This window comes from Rhinopithecus roxellana, chromosome 11, assembly GCF_007565055.1.
Source record: "Rhinopithecus roxellana isolate Shanxi Qingling chromosome 11, ASM756505v1, whole genome shotgun sequence".
Classification (NCBI taxonomy): domain Eukaryota; kingdom Metazoa; phylum Chordata; class Mammalia; order Primates; family Cercopithecidae; genus Rhinopithecus; species Rhinopithecus roxellana.
The window spans coordinates 50,120,327-50,141,260 of record NC_044559.1 but is presented as its reverse complement, the minus strand read 5'-3'; the positions used below and the strand labels follow the sequence as shown (position 1 = coordinate 50,141,260).

The following is a 20,934-nucleotide window of genomic DNA, read 5'->3' as shown; positions in this document are numbered from 1 at the left end:
CAAAGGATAATGTCACTGGTATCTTATGTCCTACAGGAGTCAATCAAAGGGAAAGGAGGTCTTCCTAAAATGCACTAACCACATGACCTTATCAGAGCAATGGCCTCTGGCCAGAACAGTGCTTCCTAAATTGGAGGTAGCCATTTATGTTTAAAGTTGTGCATTTTATTTATTTGTATGTGCATTAGAAAAAAACGAGCTTATTGAATCTGTGATGGCAAAGATATTCTTGCTTAGGATAAAGTGAAGTTAAAAGTTGACTTAGAAAATATACTAGGACAGTTGGCACTTAAAGAAAAAGCAGTATGCAAATGATTTAGGTTTGAGATAAGTATACAAAAAAAGTATGGAGCCCTCCTCCATGACACACACATCCCTGCAGCCAACGGCTTCATAAAATTTCAGTTAAAATTCTATTTGTATCTGCATTTAAAAGGTTTTATTTATACAATGATTTTCATTTTAAATAGAAACAACGAAGTTGTCATGGACCAATGCTCTAAAGAGCCTTATTTAATTACACAGAACGCCAAGAAAATCCACCACCATGGGCATCCTAACACCTAGCAGGAAGCAAGGCCTCATCGAGCTTTATGACTTGTACAGACCAGCCTCTGTCACACACAAATACAGCACTCTACTCCTTACACAATCCAAACAGAAAAACAGCCTGAGCTGAAGAGACAGCAACAGTGTGCAGGTGGTGGGCTAATCTTACCTAGGCCTAGGAATAGACGCATTTCATCCTGTTTATTCTTGTCTGAATTACTGACTTCTGCTTCCCTTTCCTTATCACCACCGGACAGTGCCAGCATCTTAACTGCCTAAACAGCGTGGGGTAATATATGAAGAGAATGTGTCACAAGTACCAAAAAAACTAAGAACCATGAGGTGAATTTAGCCATCCCATTTGAAGCCTGCTTGTGGAAGCCTAGTGGAGCAACTATTTCTCGAATATGTTAGATTCAGGATCAAAAATACTGTTAAAATTTTCATGGACTTCAAACTGTTCTCAATAGGAGGACCAAAGGACCTTGAAGGACAAAATCAATGTTTATTATAAATAAATGGACCAAGTGTGGTAGTCCTACCTGTAAATTCCAGCACTTTGGGAGGCTGAAGCAAGAGACCTCATCTCTACAAGAAATAAAAAAATTAGGTGGGCATGGTGATGGCAGCCTGTGGTCCCAGTTACTCAGGAGGCTGAGGCAGGAGGATCACTAGGCCCCGAGAAGTCGAGGCTGCAGTGAGCCATAATCGTGCCACTGCACTCCAGCCTGGGTGACAGAGCCAGACCCCGTCTTAAAAAAAAAAAAAAAAAAAAAAAAAAGTAGTGATGCTTACAACAAATGACAATACTTTTCCATCCTTTGTCATGACGACCCACTCTTCTAGACCTTATGAAAAAGTGTTTGTTGTATCATATTCAATGAGAAATCATTTTCCTCTAAAATGTTTCTTGATAATTCACTACTGGTGCCTTGTGAAATGAGAGTCTAAACCTGCAGACATCCTACACTGCCTCAGCAATTTAACCAGTGCCGAGCTCAGCAATGACATCAGAAACTAATTTCCGTTGTTTTTCCCAAGCTGTAAAGAGATCTTTCACCAGCGAGGGGAGCCATTGTGTTGGCAAAGGAGTTGTCCTAAATACTGTTGTGTACTGCATTCCGCCACAGTTCTCCATTTTCTGAAGACTGCCTTTCTTAACTGCTAGAAGATACTCATGTACTAAGAAAAAGAGATTTAATGTGAGCTAATTATAGTAGCTGTATGTTTAATATTGCTGTAAAGATATACTTTTTTCATACAATTATTGTTAATAATTTGAAGATGTTTATTGCATTCTATTTTTGGTGGGAAAAAATGTAACATACATTTATTTAGCACGACATTGTGAAATACACAAAACATGTAACTGAGTAAGCAGGAATTTTCTATTCCTAGTCCATTTCTGAGGACTAAATCATGAACTGCTTCCAATGTAATTAAATACTTCTTGCAATAGTTGGGCACCAAGTTTAAGATTTATTAATTTTCTCCTCTCAGTATAGGCAGCAATTCACCATTTTCTTTCAGTTCCTAAAATGAAAAACAACAATAATAATAGGTATATGCATATATAAAAAGATGGACACATCTAAACAATCACAGCTTGTATGTATATCTGAGAACCAGAAGAAACACTTATTGGATTAAAACTCCAGTCTTTTAACACTCTTAAACTAAATGTGCCATAAAACCTGAATACACTATCAGGTTAAAAAATAACAAAGTATTCTTGGCCAAGTGTGGTGGCTCACAAATGTAATCCCAGCACTTTGGGAGGCGGAGACAGGCAGATCACTTGAGGCCAGGAGTTCAAGACCAGCCTGACCAACATGGTGAAATCTGTCTCTTAAAAAATAAATGGGCCGGGCGCGGTGGCTCAAGCCTGTAATCCCAGCACTTTGGGAGGCCGAGGCGGGCGGATCACAAGGTCAGGAGGTCGAGACCATCCTGGCTAACACAGTGAAACCCCGTCTCCACTTAAAAAATACAAAAAATTAGCCGGGCGAGATGGCGGGCGCCTGTAGTCCCAGCTACTCGGGAGGCTGAGGCAGGAGAATGGCTTGGACCCGGGAGGCGGAGCTTGCAGTGAGCTGAGATCCGGCCACTGCACTCCAGCCTGGGCGACAGAGCGAGACTCCGTCTCAAAAAAAAAAAATAAATAAATAAATAAATAAATAAATAAATAAATGAATAAGGCTGGGCACAGTTGCTCATGCCTGTAATCCCAGCACTTTGGGAGGTCGAGGTGGGCAGATCACCTGAGGTCAGGAGTTCAAGAACAGCCCGGCCAACATGGTGAAACCCTGTCCCTACTAAAAATACAAAAATTAGCCGGGCATGGTGGCAGGTGCCTGTAATCCCAGCTACTCAGGAGGCTGAGACAGGGAGAATCTCTTGAACCCGGGAGGCAGAGGTTGTAGTGAGCCAAGATTGTGCGATTGCACTACAGCCTGGGCTACAGCGAGACTCCATCTCATTCATTCATTCATTCATTCATTCATTCATTCATTCATTCATAAATAACTAAATAAATGAAGTTAAAGTATCCTAAAACCAACAGATTGTTTAGTATTAGGAAACAGAGCAACCAGAGCCAGTGAAGCCCCCTATTTAAACTACAGCAATAAATAAGGAAAATAAATCAAGTGACTTTCAAGGTTGAAGAATGAAGCAATGTGGCTGGGCGCAGTGGCTCACACCTACAATCCCAGCACTTTAAGAAGCCAAGGGGGCAGATCACTTGAAGTCAGGAGTTCAAGGCCAGCCTGGCCAACATGACAAAACCTATCTTTACTAAAAATACAAAAATTAGCCAGGTTGGTGTGGTGGCATGTGCCTGTAATTCTAGCTACTTAAGAGGCTGAGGCATGAAAACTGCTTGAACCCAGGAGGTGGAGGGTGCAGTGACCCAAGAGCCAAGATCACCCCCACTGCACTCCAGCCTGGGTGACAGAGTGAGACTCTGTCTCCAAAAAAAACCAACAACAAACAAACAAAAAAAGCAGTGTGACGTTAAAAGCCTACTCAAATATGATGCTTGTTCCCCTCCCGTTCTTCCACTCACAGAGAGGAAAGAGGCTTTGCTATTGAAACCCAACCTGGGAATACATCTCTGTCTCAGGAAAAGCTAGAGTACCAGTAACAGGGAAAGGCAGAAACCATCAAAAAGACCTAACAATTCAGAAACAGACATGGCATCAAAAGAGCTACCACTAGATTGACTGGAACCGCAGTACAGGCACCGTGCTCCTTGTGCCTGTTTTTCAGATTTAAAATCTGGAGTACAGACCCCAAGTTTGAGAGGAGAGACATGATAAATAAAATTTTCTGGTTTAAACAAACATTTAATATAACATTTCAGGTTATCACTGAGCAGCATAAACATCAATCAATAAAACCATTAAAATCCGTATGACCTCCTCTCTGGATGAAATTCAAATAGGAATGATGCTATCACACAAAACCCAGACGGCTTTCAGTCATGTCTAGGGATCTTCTTCTACTACTATTCAACGAGCAGACACCCTGCCGCTGCAAGGGACCCAGCAGGACTTTTCTGAGCACACACTCAAGAAGGCAGAGAGAGGACCATGCAGGTGAGTGGGCAAGGGCAGGTGGCCCTCAGGTGGAATCTGGACTCAATGGATTACTAGTGATGGGATGGCTGACAATTCACCTGACCTCTCCATGTCTCTGTTTCCTCATTCTTCTACTGACAGAAGAATTCTGCTCTCTGAGGCTGCTGGGAGATGACGTGAAGCAGCCTCTTAAAGCACCAAAGCAGTGTGCCTGGAACACTGGGAGTGCGCCAAATGAGGGAGTCTCACCATCCTCACTGCTGTTAATGCGAGCTGGCAGGTGAAACATCTAAACCTAACCAAACTAAATCTTCTAAATCTCTCTCAACAAACTGTCTTAAGTACAAACATTCTGCAACAGCAGTAGTGAACCGTTTACTCTTCAGAGGCAATAACAACTCACAATTTTCTCAGGACACTAGATTGGCTGAGTAACCAAATCATTATTCAGTCACTCATTCAACAAAACAAATGCTCATTGCTCCAAAGAGGCCAGCCAGATTAGACCATTTCAAACATCTTTTACTTGAACTGAACATGAAGGACTGCATTCTGCAAGAAACAGATCAAAATGGCATCGAAAGAGCCATTCCATACATCTTCTCAAGGAAAAACGTTAACAATATCACACATTCCAAATGTGTATGTTCTTAGCAGGTGAACATAAAAAAATCATATAACACTCTGTTATATAACTAAAAAGAAGTTATCCACACAGCTTAGCTTTAGAATTAAATGAGATTTATTGATTGTATCTTCCCAAGAGTTACCAATGGCTAAGGTACAGGCTATAAAACATTTAGACAAGAACAGGCTCAAGAGTATTTGGGGTGTGAGTACTGTTTGTGTCTTACAAAAATAAGATTATATATATATATAGAGAGAGAGAGAGAGAGAGAGACAAAGTAAGGGAAGGAGGGAATGGGAGGAGAAACAAATGCAGATCCGTTTTTGCTGCTTCAGGGCTATACAAGAGCTATAGTCTCAAACATTTTTTTCCTCCAGGAGTGAGACCGTTCCCCAGGAAAAATGTCTCACTGGCTTGTTTAAGAAGTATGATATCAAACCTGGAACTCCACAGGAAACAAAACCAGCACAGAGGCCACCACAGGACAAAAACAGTCTCTGCAGTCAATGGAGCTCAAGCTTTGTTTCTATAAAACATATTGGTCCAAAGTGCTGATGTCATTTCAGTGGTAAGCTAGTGCTTCACTTTACAAAAGCATGTGTTAAAAACTTTTATTTTGGCTGGGTGCGGTGGCTCACGCCTGTAATCCCAGCACTTTGGGAGGCCAAGGCGGGCGGATCACCTGAGGTCAGCAATTCAAGACCAGCGTGGCCAACATGATGAAACCCCATCTCTACTAAAAATACAAAAATTAGTGGGGCGTGATGGTGGGTGCCTGTAATCCCAGCTACTCGGGAGGCTGGGACAGGAGAACCACATGAACCTGGGAGGCAGAGGCTGCAGTGAGCCAAGATTGCACCATTCACTCCAGCGGGACAACAAGAGTGAAACTCCGTCTCAAAAAAAAAAAAAAACAATTTTTATTATACAACATAACTAGAAGTAGTACTACTTGCTATTTGTTTTCCACATAAAAAGTCGAAGATCTGACCTCAGAGAAAATTCTCTAATGGACTGAGGCAAGAGGAAGGTCTGAGGGCAGTCAGCAGCCTACCTTTCGGGGCAGTTTTGTTCATGTCCCCGAGCAGAACCTGGCATTCCTGCCCAACATTCCTGTCTAGCTCCTCTATACCCACCCGGCTACCACCCTCCTCAATACCACCATGCCCACAGTGGGCCTAGGGTGCAGTGGGGCCTGTGGGTAGATATTAAAGCTACAAAGAGCTCATCAAAGAGCTATGGAGCACACAGGTGCTAGTTGGTGGGCCTGCCCTCAATTCTAGACATTAAATATAAGCAAAGTCATGTCCATTTAAAACTCAAGCAAGAAGTCAAGTCACTTATCCATCCAACAACCATTTACTAGACTCCTAAAATACACAAAGCATCAGGAAGGACTCAAGATACATCAGAAATGGTGTCTTACCTAAAACACTTACAATCTAACAGATAACAGATTTCCAAACATCTGAAAACCGTAAAGGGACCTACGTTTTTTCTCTCGGGGGACCAGGGACAGTGATCTTCAGCCTCTGTGGCAAGGATAGGCAGCTTTGGGCCACAGGCCTCACACTGCTGTCAGTCCATGCACCCAAGGGCAGGTGAGTAAGGCAAGAAAAAATAATTTATTGGCTGGAAGCTGAAGAGGATCTAACAAGGACCCTGAGTGCCAGGTAAGATCGCCCCACAGAAAAGGGATGAAATGGCTAGTTCCAGTGTGGAAGTAAGAACAGGCTGCCAGGTGGGGACAGTGAGAATGGCAGGGTACTTATGCACACAGAAACGGTGATACTGGTCTAGAAATGCCTGAGTCAGGCTGGAAACAGGAGTCAAAAACCACTCTCAAGTTTCCATTCAATCTGAAATCATTTGTAAACATACCGAAGTCTTTTCCGCTCTTTAGAACAGCAGAACTGGACTTACCTTCACGATATCCAATCCTCCCACCAGCTCCCCTTTCACATACAGCTGAGGGTACGTTGGCCAATTGGAGTAGGCTTTTAATCCTTGCCGAACCTAAAGAAACAACAGGAATCCGGAAACCATCCTGTCAGGCCCTTACGATTAAAGCTAAGACAAAGGTGAAACATCAAACACAGAACTTACTTCTTCATCCTCCAATATATCGAATGTTTCATATTCAACACTGGAACAAAGAGGAGACATTTTAACTGGAAATACAGTTAAATCAAATTGTAAAACCTCTATGCATTTGATGTTTTTAAAATAATCAAGAAAACTATTTCATTGCTAACAAAATGTACTACAGACCAATGGAAATGATTTTACTTCTTAATCTGTCTGGTACTACACAGAATTAGTCATTCCAAGATACGACTTTATCTGGATTTTTCTCCGGACAATATTGGGTTAGACCAGGGATGGGGAAACTTCTTCTTAAAGAGTTAGACAGTAAACACTTCAGGCTTTAGAGGCCAGTCTCTGTTTTAACTGCTCAGTTCTGCTGGGCAGCACAAAAGCAGCCAGAGACAACATATAAATGAAGGGATGTGGCTATGTGCCAATATAAGTTTATTTACAAAAATGGGCAGCCAGCTGCAACTTGCCAACCCCTGGGTCAGACCCACATCCCCATCTGCACAAGCCTTCATTAAGTGAACACACTCATCCACTTCTAATATCTAATCCACCCCCGGCTGCTGCTTCTTAACCTCCTGGAAGCTGCCCGTGAAGCAGGATGTAGTAGTGCTCGTGGACGGAGGCTGGAGGGCTCAGCAGCCAGATGACAACCACGCTGCCAGCTCCCTCCACCTTAGCAAGAAACATGCTTTCCACACTTAAACTTATTTCAGAGAAGGTGCTGTTTTTAATGTACAAAAGGCCAATGAAAGCTTTGTGGCTTTATGCCATTCAATGAACATTACTCGTACAAAGAAAAATCACTGCATGAATATCCAACTGTATCTACTCAGGGTGATTTCACTGTTAGGTGGTCAGGTATTAAGCAAGAATGTATGCCTAAATCCTTGCAGGGTGCCTGAGGGTACAGGTGCAATTCCCAAAGGTGGTCAAAGAAAATGCTACATGTAAAAAAAAACTAGACTTCCCGTAAAACTGAAACTATCACAGGGAAATCTTGTTTATTTAGTAAACAAGTTCCCAAGGAAACTGTCTATGGTGCAGGGAACAGTTAAAAAAAAAAAAAACAAAATCAAAACAACTAAATGACAGGATAAATCAGAGGCAATTATCAAAAACGGAATGTTTGAAAGAAGAGCAAAAAAGGACCCCAATGTAAACGTAATGTTTTTTTTTAAAAAACCCAATGTAAGTCTTTGTTCAAGTTGAACTAACTAAAGGTGGCAGATCTCTTAATACTGTGATAAAAACAATGAGTTATAAAACTATTCATAGCCGGGCGCGGTGGCTCAAGCCTGTAATCCCAGCACTCTGGGAGGCCGAGATGGGCGGATCACGAGGTCAGGAGATCGAGACCATCCTGGCTAACACGGTGAAACCCCGTCTCTACTAAAAAATACAAAAAACTAGCCAGGCGAGGTGGCGGGCGCCTGTAGTCCCAGCTACTCGGAGGCTGAGGCAGGAGAATGGCGTAAACCCGGGAGGCGGAGCTTGCAGTGAGCTGAGATCCGGCCACTGCCCTCCAGCCTGGGCGACAGAGCGAGACTCCGTCTCAAAAAAAAAAAAAAAAAACTATTCATAAAGGATCCAGGAAGCACTGGGCCCAAGTGTATGTATGTGGAGTCCTAACAGTCAATACACTTCCTAAGAGTTATTCATAAAGGGTACCTTTCAAACCTCAATATACACTTGGTTCTCAGCCACTCATGCATGTATATTTTGGCTACTAAAGGAAAAGATAAGAAATGAGAAAAAGTAAAAAGGAGTTTTCTCCACATACTTTCAACTCCCAGCAAGAGCATGGTCTGTTCACGTTAAAAGAAGCTGAGGTCAGCTGGGCGCGGTGGCTCAAGCCTGTAATCCCAGCACTTTGGGAGGCCGAGACGGGCGGATCACGAGGTCAGGAGATCGAGACCATCCTGGCGAACACAGTGAAACCCCGTCTCTACTAAAAACTACAAAAAACTAGCCGGGCGACGTGGCGGCGCCTGTAGTCCCAGCTACTCGGGAGGCTGAGGCAGGAGAATGGCGTGAACCCGGGAGGCGGAGCTTGCAGTGAGCTGAGATCCGGCCACTGCACTCCAGCCTGGGCGACAGAGCGAGACTCCATCTCAAAAAAAAAAAAAAAAAAAAAAAGAAGCTGAGGTCCTGGATGGCCTCACTCATCTTAGGGCCAATCATGCTTAGCAAGTCCGGAGCTGGGAGTCATTCTCTCCCAAAGCAGCCTCCTGCATTCTGTGACAACAGGGTGCTTTCAATACAATGGAGATTAGACAGATATGGGACAGAAAGCCAAGTTACCAAGATGTTCCACCACAGACATGAGCTGGGTCAGGCCCAGTGTGTCGGCTCAGAAGATACCTGAGGAACCTGGTGCTGCTTAGGGAGGGATGGACTGTGTGTGTGTCTCACTGTGGGGCTGCAGCAGAGGGTTGACAAAGAAAGAGCAAAATGACTAGAAACAAGCCAGCCCCCACTGTATGGCCCAGGGCAGGAGTGAAGAAAGGAACAGGCTAGAAGTTACCATCACAATACGCTCACTGTACTTGCCTCTATAAAATGTCATAATAATCTGCAGAAAACAACCACATCTTTTTTTTTTTTTTTTTTTGAGACAGAGTCTCACTGTCACCCAGGTTGGAGTGCAGTGGCTTGGTTTCAGCTCACTGAAATCCACCTCCTGGGCTCAAGTGATTCTCCCGGCCTCAGCCTCCTGAGTGGCTGGGATTATAGGCGTGCGCCACTACACCCGGCTAATTTTTGTATTTTTAGTAGAGGCGGGGTTTCACCATGTTCACCAGTCTGGTCTCGAACTCCTGACCTCAAGTGATCAGCCCACCTCGGCCTCCCAAAGTGCTGGGATTACAGGTGTGAGCCACTGTGCCTGACCTCATTATTTTTATGTCCCTGAAATTGTATTCAACATGTGCTATTCAACTGACGATTTTCAATAGATCTTTGAAGTATATCAAAGATTACTTGAAAGTAATTTATTTAAAGTTACAGTTAGAATGTATGATTTTTAAAAGATGCAATTATGAAATGAGAAATAAACAAAAATATTTGACAAACCCTACAGAATATGTGCTATATATCTCCAAATAAGTGCTTTTGTTTATAACCACAAAAATCAATGGCAGTGTTCTTGCCTGACAGCTTCACCACTGAGCACATTAAAACTAGGAGCACTGCAATTTAACTTGCACTACACCTCTCAGATGCAGGTAATGGACCTTAATATGCGCCCCCTCAGCTTTTTGTATTGTTTAGCAACTAGGATATTTGAGAAAAATTAAAAACTACCTATAATATATTCTCCCTGAAATATATTTATGCATGGTGAGGACTCAAGTTACACATCTTCCTCTGGGAAAGTAGACAAATAGTTATTCCAAAGGTTGCCTCAGGACCTCCTTTATGTTACTAATAGGTTGACACTGGCCAGAAAATACCATTTTGGTCTAAGTTAAGGCATTCATAAAATAATACAGCAAAAATAACGAAAAGATACAAATATTTATGGATATAGACATTACAACTGAAAAGCACCAGTGGCAGAACGGAAAAGTTGAAATATTTTTTTTTTTTTGAGACAGGGTCTTGCTCTGTCACCCAGGCTGAGTGCAGTGGTGCAATCACGGCTCACTACAGCCTCACCCTCCAAGACTCCAGTGATCCTCCCACCTCAGTCTCTCAAGTAGCTGGGACCACAGACGTATGTGACCATGCCTGGCTAATTTTTTTATGTTTTGTGGAGAAGGGGTCTCACTATGTTGTCCAGGCTGGTCTCAAACACCTGGGCTCAGCCTCCCAAAGTGCTAGGATTATAGACGTGAGCTACTACGCCTGACCAGGTTGGAATTTTTTTTTTTTTTTTTTTTTTTTTGAGTTTTAAAAGTTTAACTTTATTTTTTTTACTAAAGTCCAGAAATTTCTCTAAGACAAGTACATTAATGAAATGTTTCCAAAGAAATACTGAACAATATACACTCTAGTTTGCTGAGGGTTCCAGCTCAAGAGTTCAAACCTAATTCTTGTGCAATAAAAATCAGCATGGATAGCAGATGATCTAGAATACACTGTGTTTTGAAATCCACAGCTGGTTTCATTTTTAACCATAATGAAAAACCAGTACTCCTATTCCATCAAATGTGTTCTATAAGCAATAATAAATTCAGATCCACTGTATTATGCAACATACATCTTTGGAAAGCAACATCAACAGTGAGATCAGATCAGTGGAAATATACACAGTGAAAAGAAATAACACAAAGTACTGTAGTTTTATTAAAAACTACTGCTTGAGAAAGAAATCTTTCCACAAATAGCATAAAACTGTAGAATGATGAAAGGATTTGGGAAAGCTTTACAAAAGCTTAATTCCAATTCTATCTTCCTGAGAGTGGTGGCAAAGGGTATTTCCTTCCTTCTCTGGGACATCTGAAAACAACATTTACATACCCAGTACTATTTAGTATTTCCAGAATTTGTTTGCTGAATCCACATTTTGCTTCCTAGATGAAAAAAAATTTTATAAAGATTACATTTTTTATATGACCCGAGCAGCACGGTTGTACTTAAAACTCTGTCAACCAGCACAGACAGCACTTATCCATCGTGGATGCCACTGCTTTCACTCAGCTAGCAGAGCTTCTGCTAATCCCCTCTTCAAGCATGAACCATCTGCACATCAACCCAGGCACACGTGACCCACAGACTTACTTTGGTTTGTAACCACTTGAGATGACATGTGTTCCAACAGTTTATAATCTCTGTGGTCAAAAAGTTCTTCTAAGTGAAACCTAGATTTTCTACCAAGATTTCAGTTCGTTCTTTACCTCACTCATGCAAAATGATCTTAACTCACTTAGTCTTTTTGCAATGATTATGACAATTATTTTCCCATTTCCAACTGGACTCTGACTCCTTTTTTTTTTTTAGACGGAGTCTCACTCTGTCACTCAGGCTGGAGTGCAATCTCGGCTCACTGCGACGTCCACTTCCCAGGTTCAAGCAATTCTCCTGCCTCAGCCTCCAGAGTAGCTGGGACTAGAGGCGCACGCCACCACGCCCTGCTAACTTTTGGTATTTTTAATAAAGATGGGGTTTCACCATGATGGCCAGGATGGTCTCGATCTCTTGACCTTGGGATCCATCTGCCTTGGCCTCCCAAAGTGCTGGGATTACAGGCATGAGCCACCACCGCCCGGCCTCATTTATTTTTACATTGCAGAATACTAACACTTTTTTGAGTTTATGAAAATCTTAAGCTTTTTTCATGCCACAGGACTCCAAATTCCAGCAATCTTGTGCAAAAGATATGGTACCATGTAAACATTTTAATAGCCCTAATACCACTGTTTCCAAAATGTATCAAAACTTTCTAGGTTTCCAGAAAAAAACAGTTTTGAGAATAAATATCCGCTTAAACAATTACCAAGAATAAGAAAAAAATGTCACTTTATCATTACTAGGAATTATTAACTTCCTCTACTGTTTCAATACACTGAAGCAAAACCAAAGAATTTAGGCTCTAACCTAATGATTCCAACATGCTGAAATTTATATTAACATTTTATTTGTTACTGTTACTTTCATTACCTAATTATATTAACCAATTAGTTATGTTAACTAATTAGCTTCATTATACTAGTTATGTTAACTTACACACTAGTTATGGCAACCAGAGTCTGCCCTGTGAAGAAGTATCGAGTCCCTTTCCCAATGAGCAAAGTGGTTCTCTGTGTCACTTGCCCAGTGCATCTGGCTACCAAGTGAGGCAGTTTCTTTATTCCAACAGCCTCAACTTTCAAAGCTTTGGTTTCTTTATCTCTAAAATAGGCCAAACTCTGTCCAACCCTGCCTACTTCAACAACTGATTGAGAATTAAATAGAGGTTCAATTGCTATGAAAACTACAAAATATGCTATAAATGTGTATGGCTGGTTTCTGGAAATTACCACTCTGATCTCAATCCGAAAGAAAATTAGTTCTGCTCAAACTATTAGTGGAAGTAATCTATCAAACTTGATATTCAAAATGACGCACAATCAATATGCACTTTCGTCAAAAAGCTACAAGAACCATCCCATTACAAATGAGAATTGCTGACCATTTCACTCATTCATCAAACACACACAGAGCACACCTGCTACAGCCAGGGTTTGCTCCTCCACTGTCACAAAAGGACGATCTAGGGGTGCAAACCCAAGCACCACCAGGTTCCCTGCATTCAGGAAGTCCAGTGACTCAGCTGCACACTCCAGCAGTCCACAAACTCCAACAAAGGATAATGAAATAACAACTCATACAACCAGTAAAGTGTTAACAGTGTTGACCACGTTAGCTGACAAAGTTTGGCAGTAGAAAGAAATGCACCCCACTGAGATGTTGATGATAAAGTCAAGCAAAATGTAGATTACTTTGTTTGATCTCCGTAAGCACCAATTAAGGCCTGGATAACTTCCTGATACTGCTACAGCTTCATTAGCTAAAGCTAGGAAAAAGAGATTTAACTGTCCCCTTGTTGCAGATGTTAACATCAAAAGAAATTACAAATAAAACCATTTTTGAGTTCTTTACCTGTTTGTTTCCCTTCATAAAGAGCATCACAGAAGCTTTATTTGTCAGCACTTTGAGCCTAAAGAGAGAAAATTGATATAAAACGGCTCAGCTCAATTATGCAACACCACTTTTCCTCCGCTTCGTGAGTAACATGCATATTTGAGGGATGGCAGGATGACAGTTCACAGCTTTGAGTGGTATTAAACAAGCAAATGCGTTGACATTTTCCTTGATTTCATTCTCTCCCTAAGCCACTGTAAAACACAATATGGCTTTTAAGGCAAAGAATGTTCCTTCAAGTTGCAATTTAAGCCCATCAACTCACAGTAATAAAAATATAATAATAATAACCAATTCAGTAAGGACTTGTTCAATAAGGGGCCTATATATTAAGCCCATCCAAAACTTCCAGAACTAGATCTTGTGTGCACCATCTTCCATCATGATGCTGCATACCACTGTACAGGTGTAAAGCTCACAAGGTCAGACTGCAGTGTGACAGCATTAAACCTCAGAACATCAACTAATGCCAGATACTAAAATCAAATCCTCTCATCTTAACATTATATTTTATATAGTCTTTCCAACATCATAATCTAATATGCTGTCAGAAATTTTAATTATCTGTATACAGCCACAAGTTTAGTCACAAATCTCAGGAAAAGTCAGTGTCGGGATGACAGGTCACTAAAGAACCTAAGCTCCATGGGGTCACGCCACCCAAATGTTCTCCCAATTCAAGGCTCAAAAATCTCCTTATAAACACATCCCAAATGAAATGCATAAATCATGCACAAAGCTGTATCACTTACATTGCCAACCAAGTGGAATTAGCTCAAGTTCAGAAAAATATGAATGGATACAGAAATACGATGCTGACCCTGACAACCCAATAACTAACCCAGCCACCTGGATACAGGGAACCACAGCCCACAATGTACTGCCAAAATACACATCACAAGTCCATGAAGTCCACTTCCTGCACTCTGCTCACTAGGAGCCCTTTAAATTATTACTCAAAATATGCTGAATTTTACTTTCTACATAATTCTAGCCAGTTACCTTTCGGTGTCTGCAAGCACAGATTTAGAAACAGCACATTAGGAAAACAAAGGTCTGATGGAGACAAGACAAGTAGCAAGTGTACTCAGCAGAGAAGGAAAATCAACTGAACAGCGAATACAAGCATATAAAAAGCACAGCTGTCCTTGGAGAACACACAGCCTCCATGGGCCAAGGGCATTACCAGGCTACAGGCAAGAACCACACATGAAGACGCCCAGAGTCAACAAAGGGATGCGGAGCATCACTTTCTCACAAAGAACGCAGGAAATGGTACAAACCACAGGACAGAATGCGGTACTCAAAGATCAGCCTTACATACGTGGAATGGAACATTATTTATAGAAATTATTAATTAACGACAGACAAATGAGGTATTTATTATTATTACACACTTTTAGCAATTCTCAAGATGTTACATGGCAAAAAAAAATTACCAAAGGAAGGTTTATCTTACAATCTCCAGCCCCAACTATGAATGGCTGATTGCTCACATAGTAAGTTCCTTTTTAAAGTTCTATATTAATTCACATTTACTGCAATAAAAATCCCATTAAGTTGCCTTATACACCAAAGTCCAACATTTCTGTAAGAGAACTTCTCCAAAAGCCAACTGAGATCCTTGATAAAACAAATACATGTTTCACAGCCCCAAAACCTGCTCGTGTAAGTTCTCGTGGTCTAGAAAGGCCATGAGAAGTGCCCAAAGCTTGTTGCGAGGTGATGAGCTTTTCACACTCACCACTTGTCACTCAGTGCTCTGGCGTTGGGGCAGCACCCACAGCAGTCACCAAGGCTGCACCCAGGAAAACACGAGTGTGCTGAGGTTACGCCATGGAGCAGTGACAAGACAACTGGACCCTGGCTCTGAAATGCAGAGAGGTAAGCAAAATTTGGTTGTTCCACAGAAACAATGACATTTCTATAAAAGCAAAGAAGATCCTCCACATGATCATTAAGTTGGTGCTAAAATTTCTCCAATCCAAATTAGATTTGCCAAAGTTTGCATGGCTAGTTTGACTAAACAATGAAACTATGACCTCTGGCATACAAATACCAAATCCTTGATTTCTACACAGAAAGAGCAATGCAAAACCTGAGGACTTTAAAATATTTTTAACATATTAAATGATAGACTATTTAAAACTTTCTAAAACACTTACCTTTCCTCTAATTTGGGAGCTTTGGGACAAATTGTATCCAGTTCTTCAGATGCTTCTAGCTCCTAAAATAAGCACACATGTCAGTTTAATAAAAAAAAATTATTATAACATAAATCTCCTTGATCACACCATAACACAGCTTATTGATCAATCAACTAATCAGAAATACTGTGTATTCATTGCAGGTTCTTATTAGTAAATATAGATTCATAAGAAATTTGTATCTTAGATTTATCACATTTTAAAAAGTATGCTCTAAATGGAATTTATTCACAAAGCACAGACTTCTCAATTCTAACCTTAATTATATCAAGTCCTCCTATGAGCTCTCCAGAAACGTAGAGCTGAGGATAGGTAGGCCAATTGGAATAGGCTTTGAGTCCCTGTCGAACCTCTTCATCTGAGAAGATATCAAAACTGCTAAACTGAATATTATGTTTGTGAAGAATTTCCACCATCTGCTTGCTGAAACCTGTACACAAAAAAAGAAAATAAAGCACTTAGCTTCTCTCTCTCGAAACACATACACGTGATAATACATTAGTTCAGCATACATATCATCTAATGGACATAGACACCTGCCTTATTTTGCTGGTGATTTAATTAGCATGGCTGAATAGTATACAAACAGAAAATAAATTCCTGGATCCCCTTATTTGACCTTGAACCGTATCACACACTCAGATATGACTTAACTTTTTGACACAACTGTGAGTATTTAAAAAAAAAAAAAAAAAAGTGGTGTATTTATTAAAGTTACTCTTCAATATCATGGACATTTTTTGTCACAGAAGAAATAGCACTAGCCAAAAAGCACAGACCTGAGGGTGATGGTGCACACCCGTAATCCCAGAGACTGGGGAGACTGAGGTAAGAGGATCACTTGAGACCAGAAATCTGAGGCTGGAGCAAGCTATGAGATTGTCACTGCACTCCAGCCTCCAGTTTGAGTGACAGAGCAAGACCCTATCTTTAAAAAAAAAACAGAAATCTGAATCTGACACCTGCTCCCTCCACCCACCAAGGTGACACATGACGAGGCCATGGGTGGCCTCCGCTCAGCACTTTCCTAGTAATCAGGAGACTGACCTGACGCTCTGGACAGTCCCTCCCAGCCTTCCTGTTGTGAACCTACAAGAATCAGTTCTGGGCAGAGGAAAAAATTCTACAATTGTTATTTTTAACTACTACTTGACTATACTAAAAACTCAATGCTGTTTCGTTTCTACTGCCATTTTACTGCTTCCTGAGTTCCCACTTTGGTAGTTCTCAATCTTCACTCTCTCTAAGTAGGATAAATTAAAAATCAAGAAGGCATGTGTTCTCCTGTAGTCTGAAATACACACAGTACATTGAATTTTAAAGCTATCTTCTCTGTTGTTATATATGAACCATCAACAGATTGACGGTATTCTTTCTCATCTCATGTCATAACTTGACAGTTTCTTTCTTAAAACTATTTACACTCCCTAAAGTATGTAATGTAATTTTTTTTACTACACTATAGTGACAATTTTATGTTCCATGATTTTATTATACTTTTGTGACACATTTTTATTCTGTACTTTTTTGACATCATCTTATTATGACATTAGAACTGAAGAATAAGAGTGTGAATATCAGTCTTTTATAAACCTATTAGCCTAGTCTGAAAAAAAAGTATTTTTCTTTCCATAAGCTAATTCTTCTCCATTGTTCCCAATACTTTGTAGGGCCCTACTCTTTCACGCCTCATTCTTCTTCTCAAACACAGATACAATTCACTAAGAACCTATTCTTCAGATTCAAAATTTCTAAAAGACTTAGCAGTACCAGCAATTATTTTTAAATAAAATCAAACCATAAAATTCCCTGTAATCCCAGCACTTTGGGAGGCCGAGGCGGGCGGATCACGAGGTCAGGAGATCGAGACCATCCTGGCTAACACGGTGAAACCCCGTCTCTACTAAAAAAATACAAAAAACTAGCCAGGCGAGGTGGCGGGCGCCTGTAGTCCCAGCTACTCGGGAGGCTGAGGCAGGAGAATGGCGTAAACCCGGGAGGCGGAGTTTGCAGTGAGCTGAGATCTGGCCACTGCACTCCAGCCTGGGTGACAGAGCGAGACTCCTTCTCAAAAAAAAAAAAAAAAAAAAAAAAAAATTCAATATAAGATTAATTACAAGAATGGGCTTTACTGATGTCACCCAAAATCATATTTACTATTAAAACATGGATCTACAAGTGAGCTCCAAACATTTTCCAGTTCTGCAGTTTATTGAGATGAAGCACTAGTATTTATTTGTATAGCATGTAAGTTGCTTTTCCTACATCTGAAGTGTGAAGTTCATGTACAGCCTGAAGTAAAACACTGATTCTGAAATTTTTTTATTCATCTGGGAGTTCATTAGTAAACAGCTAACGGCTGATTGCTGATGGTTATTCTGTTGCCAATATATTAACTCATTTTTACTGTAACTGGCTGAGAAAAAGCTTTATTTTAGCTTTAGGCAATTACATGCAGACTAGAAAGATTGATTGGTAGTGTTTCATTTTTAAGGGTTACAGTGGCAGACTAGAAATGTTATGCTTAAGGATAAGATGGCAAGAAGGCTTTATTCTAGTAACAAAATATTTACACACTTTTTTTTAAGAAAAATGCATGCAAGCAATAAAAATATTTAAATGTAGAAAAGTAATGTTTAACTGCCACAGAATCCCCATTTCCACCCCCAGTCATTTCTACTCATGACATGAATAGGTGCCTAACACCGCATCTCATCACTACCTAACAATAAACCCTAAAAAAATCTTTGAAACCTGATTTTGTGGCTGATACTGATTTAAAAGTAAGAGCCCAGTTGAATGACTCTCACTGCAGGAGGAATATCTGACTATGACGCAAAAACCTTTTGCTTTGCTAAAAGCTTTGTTAACTGAAATAGCTGTAAGAATTCCCAAATAATTAACCTGCTCAAGGATTTAAGATTCTGTTTAAGATGACATATATCTCAGTGCTTCTGGAAACTCTTCCTAAAACAAGCATTTTCCTGTCTTCATGAGGATCACAGAATAAGGACAATCCAATTCTTTTCAACTGAGACCCTATCTACATGTCAGGCTCATAACACACCATACAATTCTGCAGGCAGAGCCCACGTGAAGGATAAGAAGATGGAGACATGACCTATGCAGGAGCTGGGCTGAGTCCAATGGGGCTCCAGCAGAAACCCTAAAAATGGCTTTCAAGGTTTTCTACATATAAAATTTAAATGTTATCCATTCATGTTTTTCTGATTAGCAGAAAGCAAGGTGGGGACCAACTAAACAGACATTATACTCCACAGTGGAGTTCAGCGGTGTTAGCAGAGGTAGCGCTTTCAAAGCTAATTTAGTGCAAAACAAGGAAAGAGCAGCCACGTGCGTGTTCACAAGATGAGACGGCCAGTGCTTTTATAAAGGGAGCTTTGCCTACACCCTTCTCTAAAATGCCAGCAGAAGAGCAAAAACAATGCTCCAGTAAGCAGGCTCGGAAAGGAACAGCAGAGGGTCCAGGGGACTTTTATGTTCCCATAAGAAAACAGTTTAAAAATATTTTCCAGGCCGGGCGCGGTGGCTCAAGCCTGTAATCCCAGCACTCTGGGAGGCCGAGACGGGCGGATCACGAGGTCAGGAGATCGAGACCATCCTGGCTAACACCGTGAAACCCCGTCTCTACTAAAAATACAAAAACTAGCCGGGCGAGGTGGCGGCGCCTGTGGTCCCAGCTCCTCGGGAGGCTGAGGCAGGAGAATGGCGTGAACCCGGGAGGCGAAGCTTGCAGTGAGCTGAGATCCGGCCACTGCACTGTAGTCCGGGCCACATAGCGAGACTCCGCCTCAAAAAAAAAAAAAAAAAAAAAAAAAAAAAAAAAAAAAAAAAAAATATTTTCCAGTTAATCCTAGGTATTTTATTAAAGAACAGCAACATTCTTAAATGATCTATTTACTATGTAAGACAGAAAGACATGTAACAGAAAATATCAGGAAACAGAAAAACCCATTGAAAATGTAGTTATAAAAATTACATAGAAAACAAGTACTTCGAAAGAAGAAACTGTAACCGTTCAATCATACGTATCTCAAAATATTTATTGTCTTGTATTAATTAAATATCTATAACACCATGTTTTCAGATGGCTCTGAAATGTGTTTTGTTCTCTTTTGTTTTGTTTTGAGACGGAGTTTCACTCTGTCACCCCGACTGGAGTGCAGTGGCTCGATCTCGGCTCACTGCAACCTCTGCCTCCCAGGTTCAAGCGTTTCTTCTGCCTCAGCCTCCCAAGTGGCTGGAATTACAGCATGCCACCACGCCCAGCTAATTTCTGTATTTTAGTAGAGACAGGGTCTCACCATGTTGGCCAGGCTGGTCTCAAACTCCTGATCTCAAGCGATCCGCCCACCTCAGCCTGTCGAAGTGCTGGGATTACAGGGGTGAGCCACCACGCCCAGCCCTGAACTATTTCAAAGTTTCTTTTTTATTCTATTATTTGTGCAGTCTTCCAAATGTCACTCCATTATAATAATATAAATATAAATAATGTTTAACATAATATAAAAATGCTAGCAGTATATTCTAAATTCAGTTTAATAAAGTAAAAGGTAAGCAGAAAAATTATAATTTCTAAATTTCTCTCTAATTTACTTGAATAATCATACAATATCTGTACTGAAAAGGCCCTCCAAGATTGGCTCCAACAGCCAATCTTATTCCCAACATCCCCAGAAGGAATTAAGGGCATAAGGAGGGTACCTGACTTGTCTCCAAAGTTGCTAAGGCCGCAGGGGTGGGCCCTGAGGCTCGCCTGGCATGACATCCAGTGTAGCACACTTCCCAAGACACCCTTCTCCTCTGAGCACCTCTTTCCCAAGCTTCAGTGTTGCCACCTGCCTTTTCATTCGTTTTATCATTCAGAAAAGACTGAGACTGCTGCTGTTCAACCCCAAAGGAGAGAATACTGTAGAGATTTCACTGTAGGTGTGCTTCACCCACATTTCATAGCCAGTTCTACTGTACCTGAGATCTGAATGAAGGTACTGAATACGATCCATTCGACTGAAGTGGTAAGTTCTCACTTAGTGGCTACCACATAAAGTACAAGAAATGATTTTCACGTTTCATGGAAGAAGGTGAATGTGAACCATTTGCAACCCCTGTTATTAACAAAATAACAAACGCAACAGAGACTATCTGTTGCTACCTTTAGTTTAGTACAGACTAAGTTAGCTTTGCAATACATAAACAGCAGGCATTATGTGACACATAAATACTG

At 40.9% G+C, this 20,934-nt stretch overlaps 1 protein-coding gene across 1 annotated transcript in view; it reads right to left on the bottom strand.

Moving 5' to 3' along the window:
• Positions 1 to 1,813: 1,813 nt before the first annotated feature.
• GLRX3 (glutaredoxin 3) overlaps positions 1,814 to 20,934 on the bottom strand; it is a 45,858-nt gene continuing 26,737 nt past the window's right edge. Inside the window, exons 5-11 of the mRNA XM_010389428.1 lie at positions 15,947 to 16,119; positions 15,648 to 15,709; positions 13,441 to 13,498; positions 11,320 to 11,372; positions 6,865 to 6,904; positions 6,682 to 6,774; positions 1,814 to 2,082 (exon numbers count right to left, since the gene is read on the bottom strand). Of these exons, the coding sequence (XP_010387730.1) occupies positions 2,032 to 2,082; positions 6,682 to 6,774; positions 6,865 to 6,904; positions 11,320 to 11,372; positions 13,441 to 13,498; positions 15,648 to 15,709; positions 15,947 to 16,119 (530 nt within the window). The 3' untranslated portion in view covers positions 1,814 to 2,031. The remainder of the gene's footprint in view (positions 2,083 to 6,681; positions 6,775 to 6,864; positions 6,905 to 11,319; positions 11,373 to 13,440; positions 13,499 to 15,647; positions 15,710 to 15,946; positions 16,120 to 20,934) is intronic.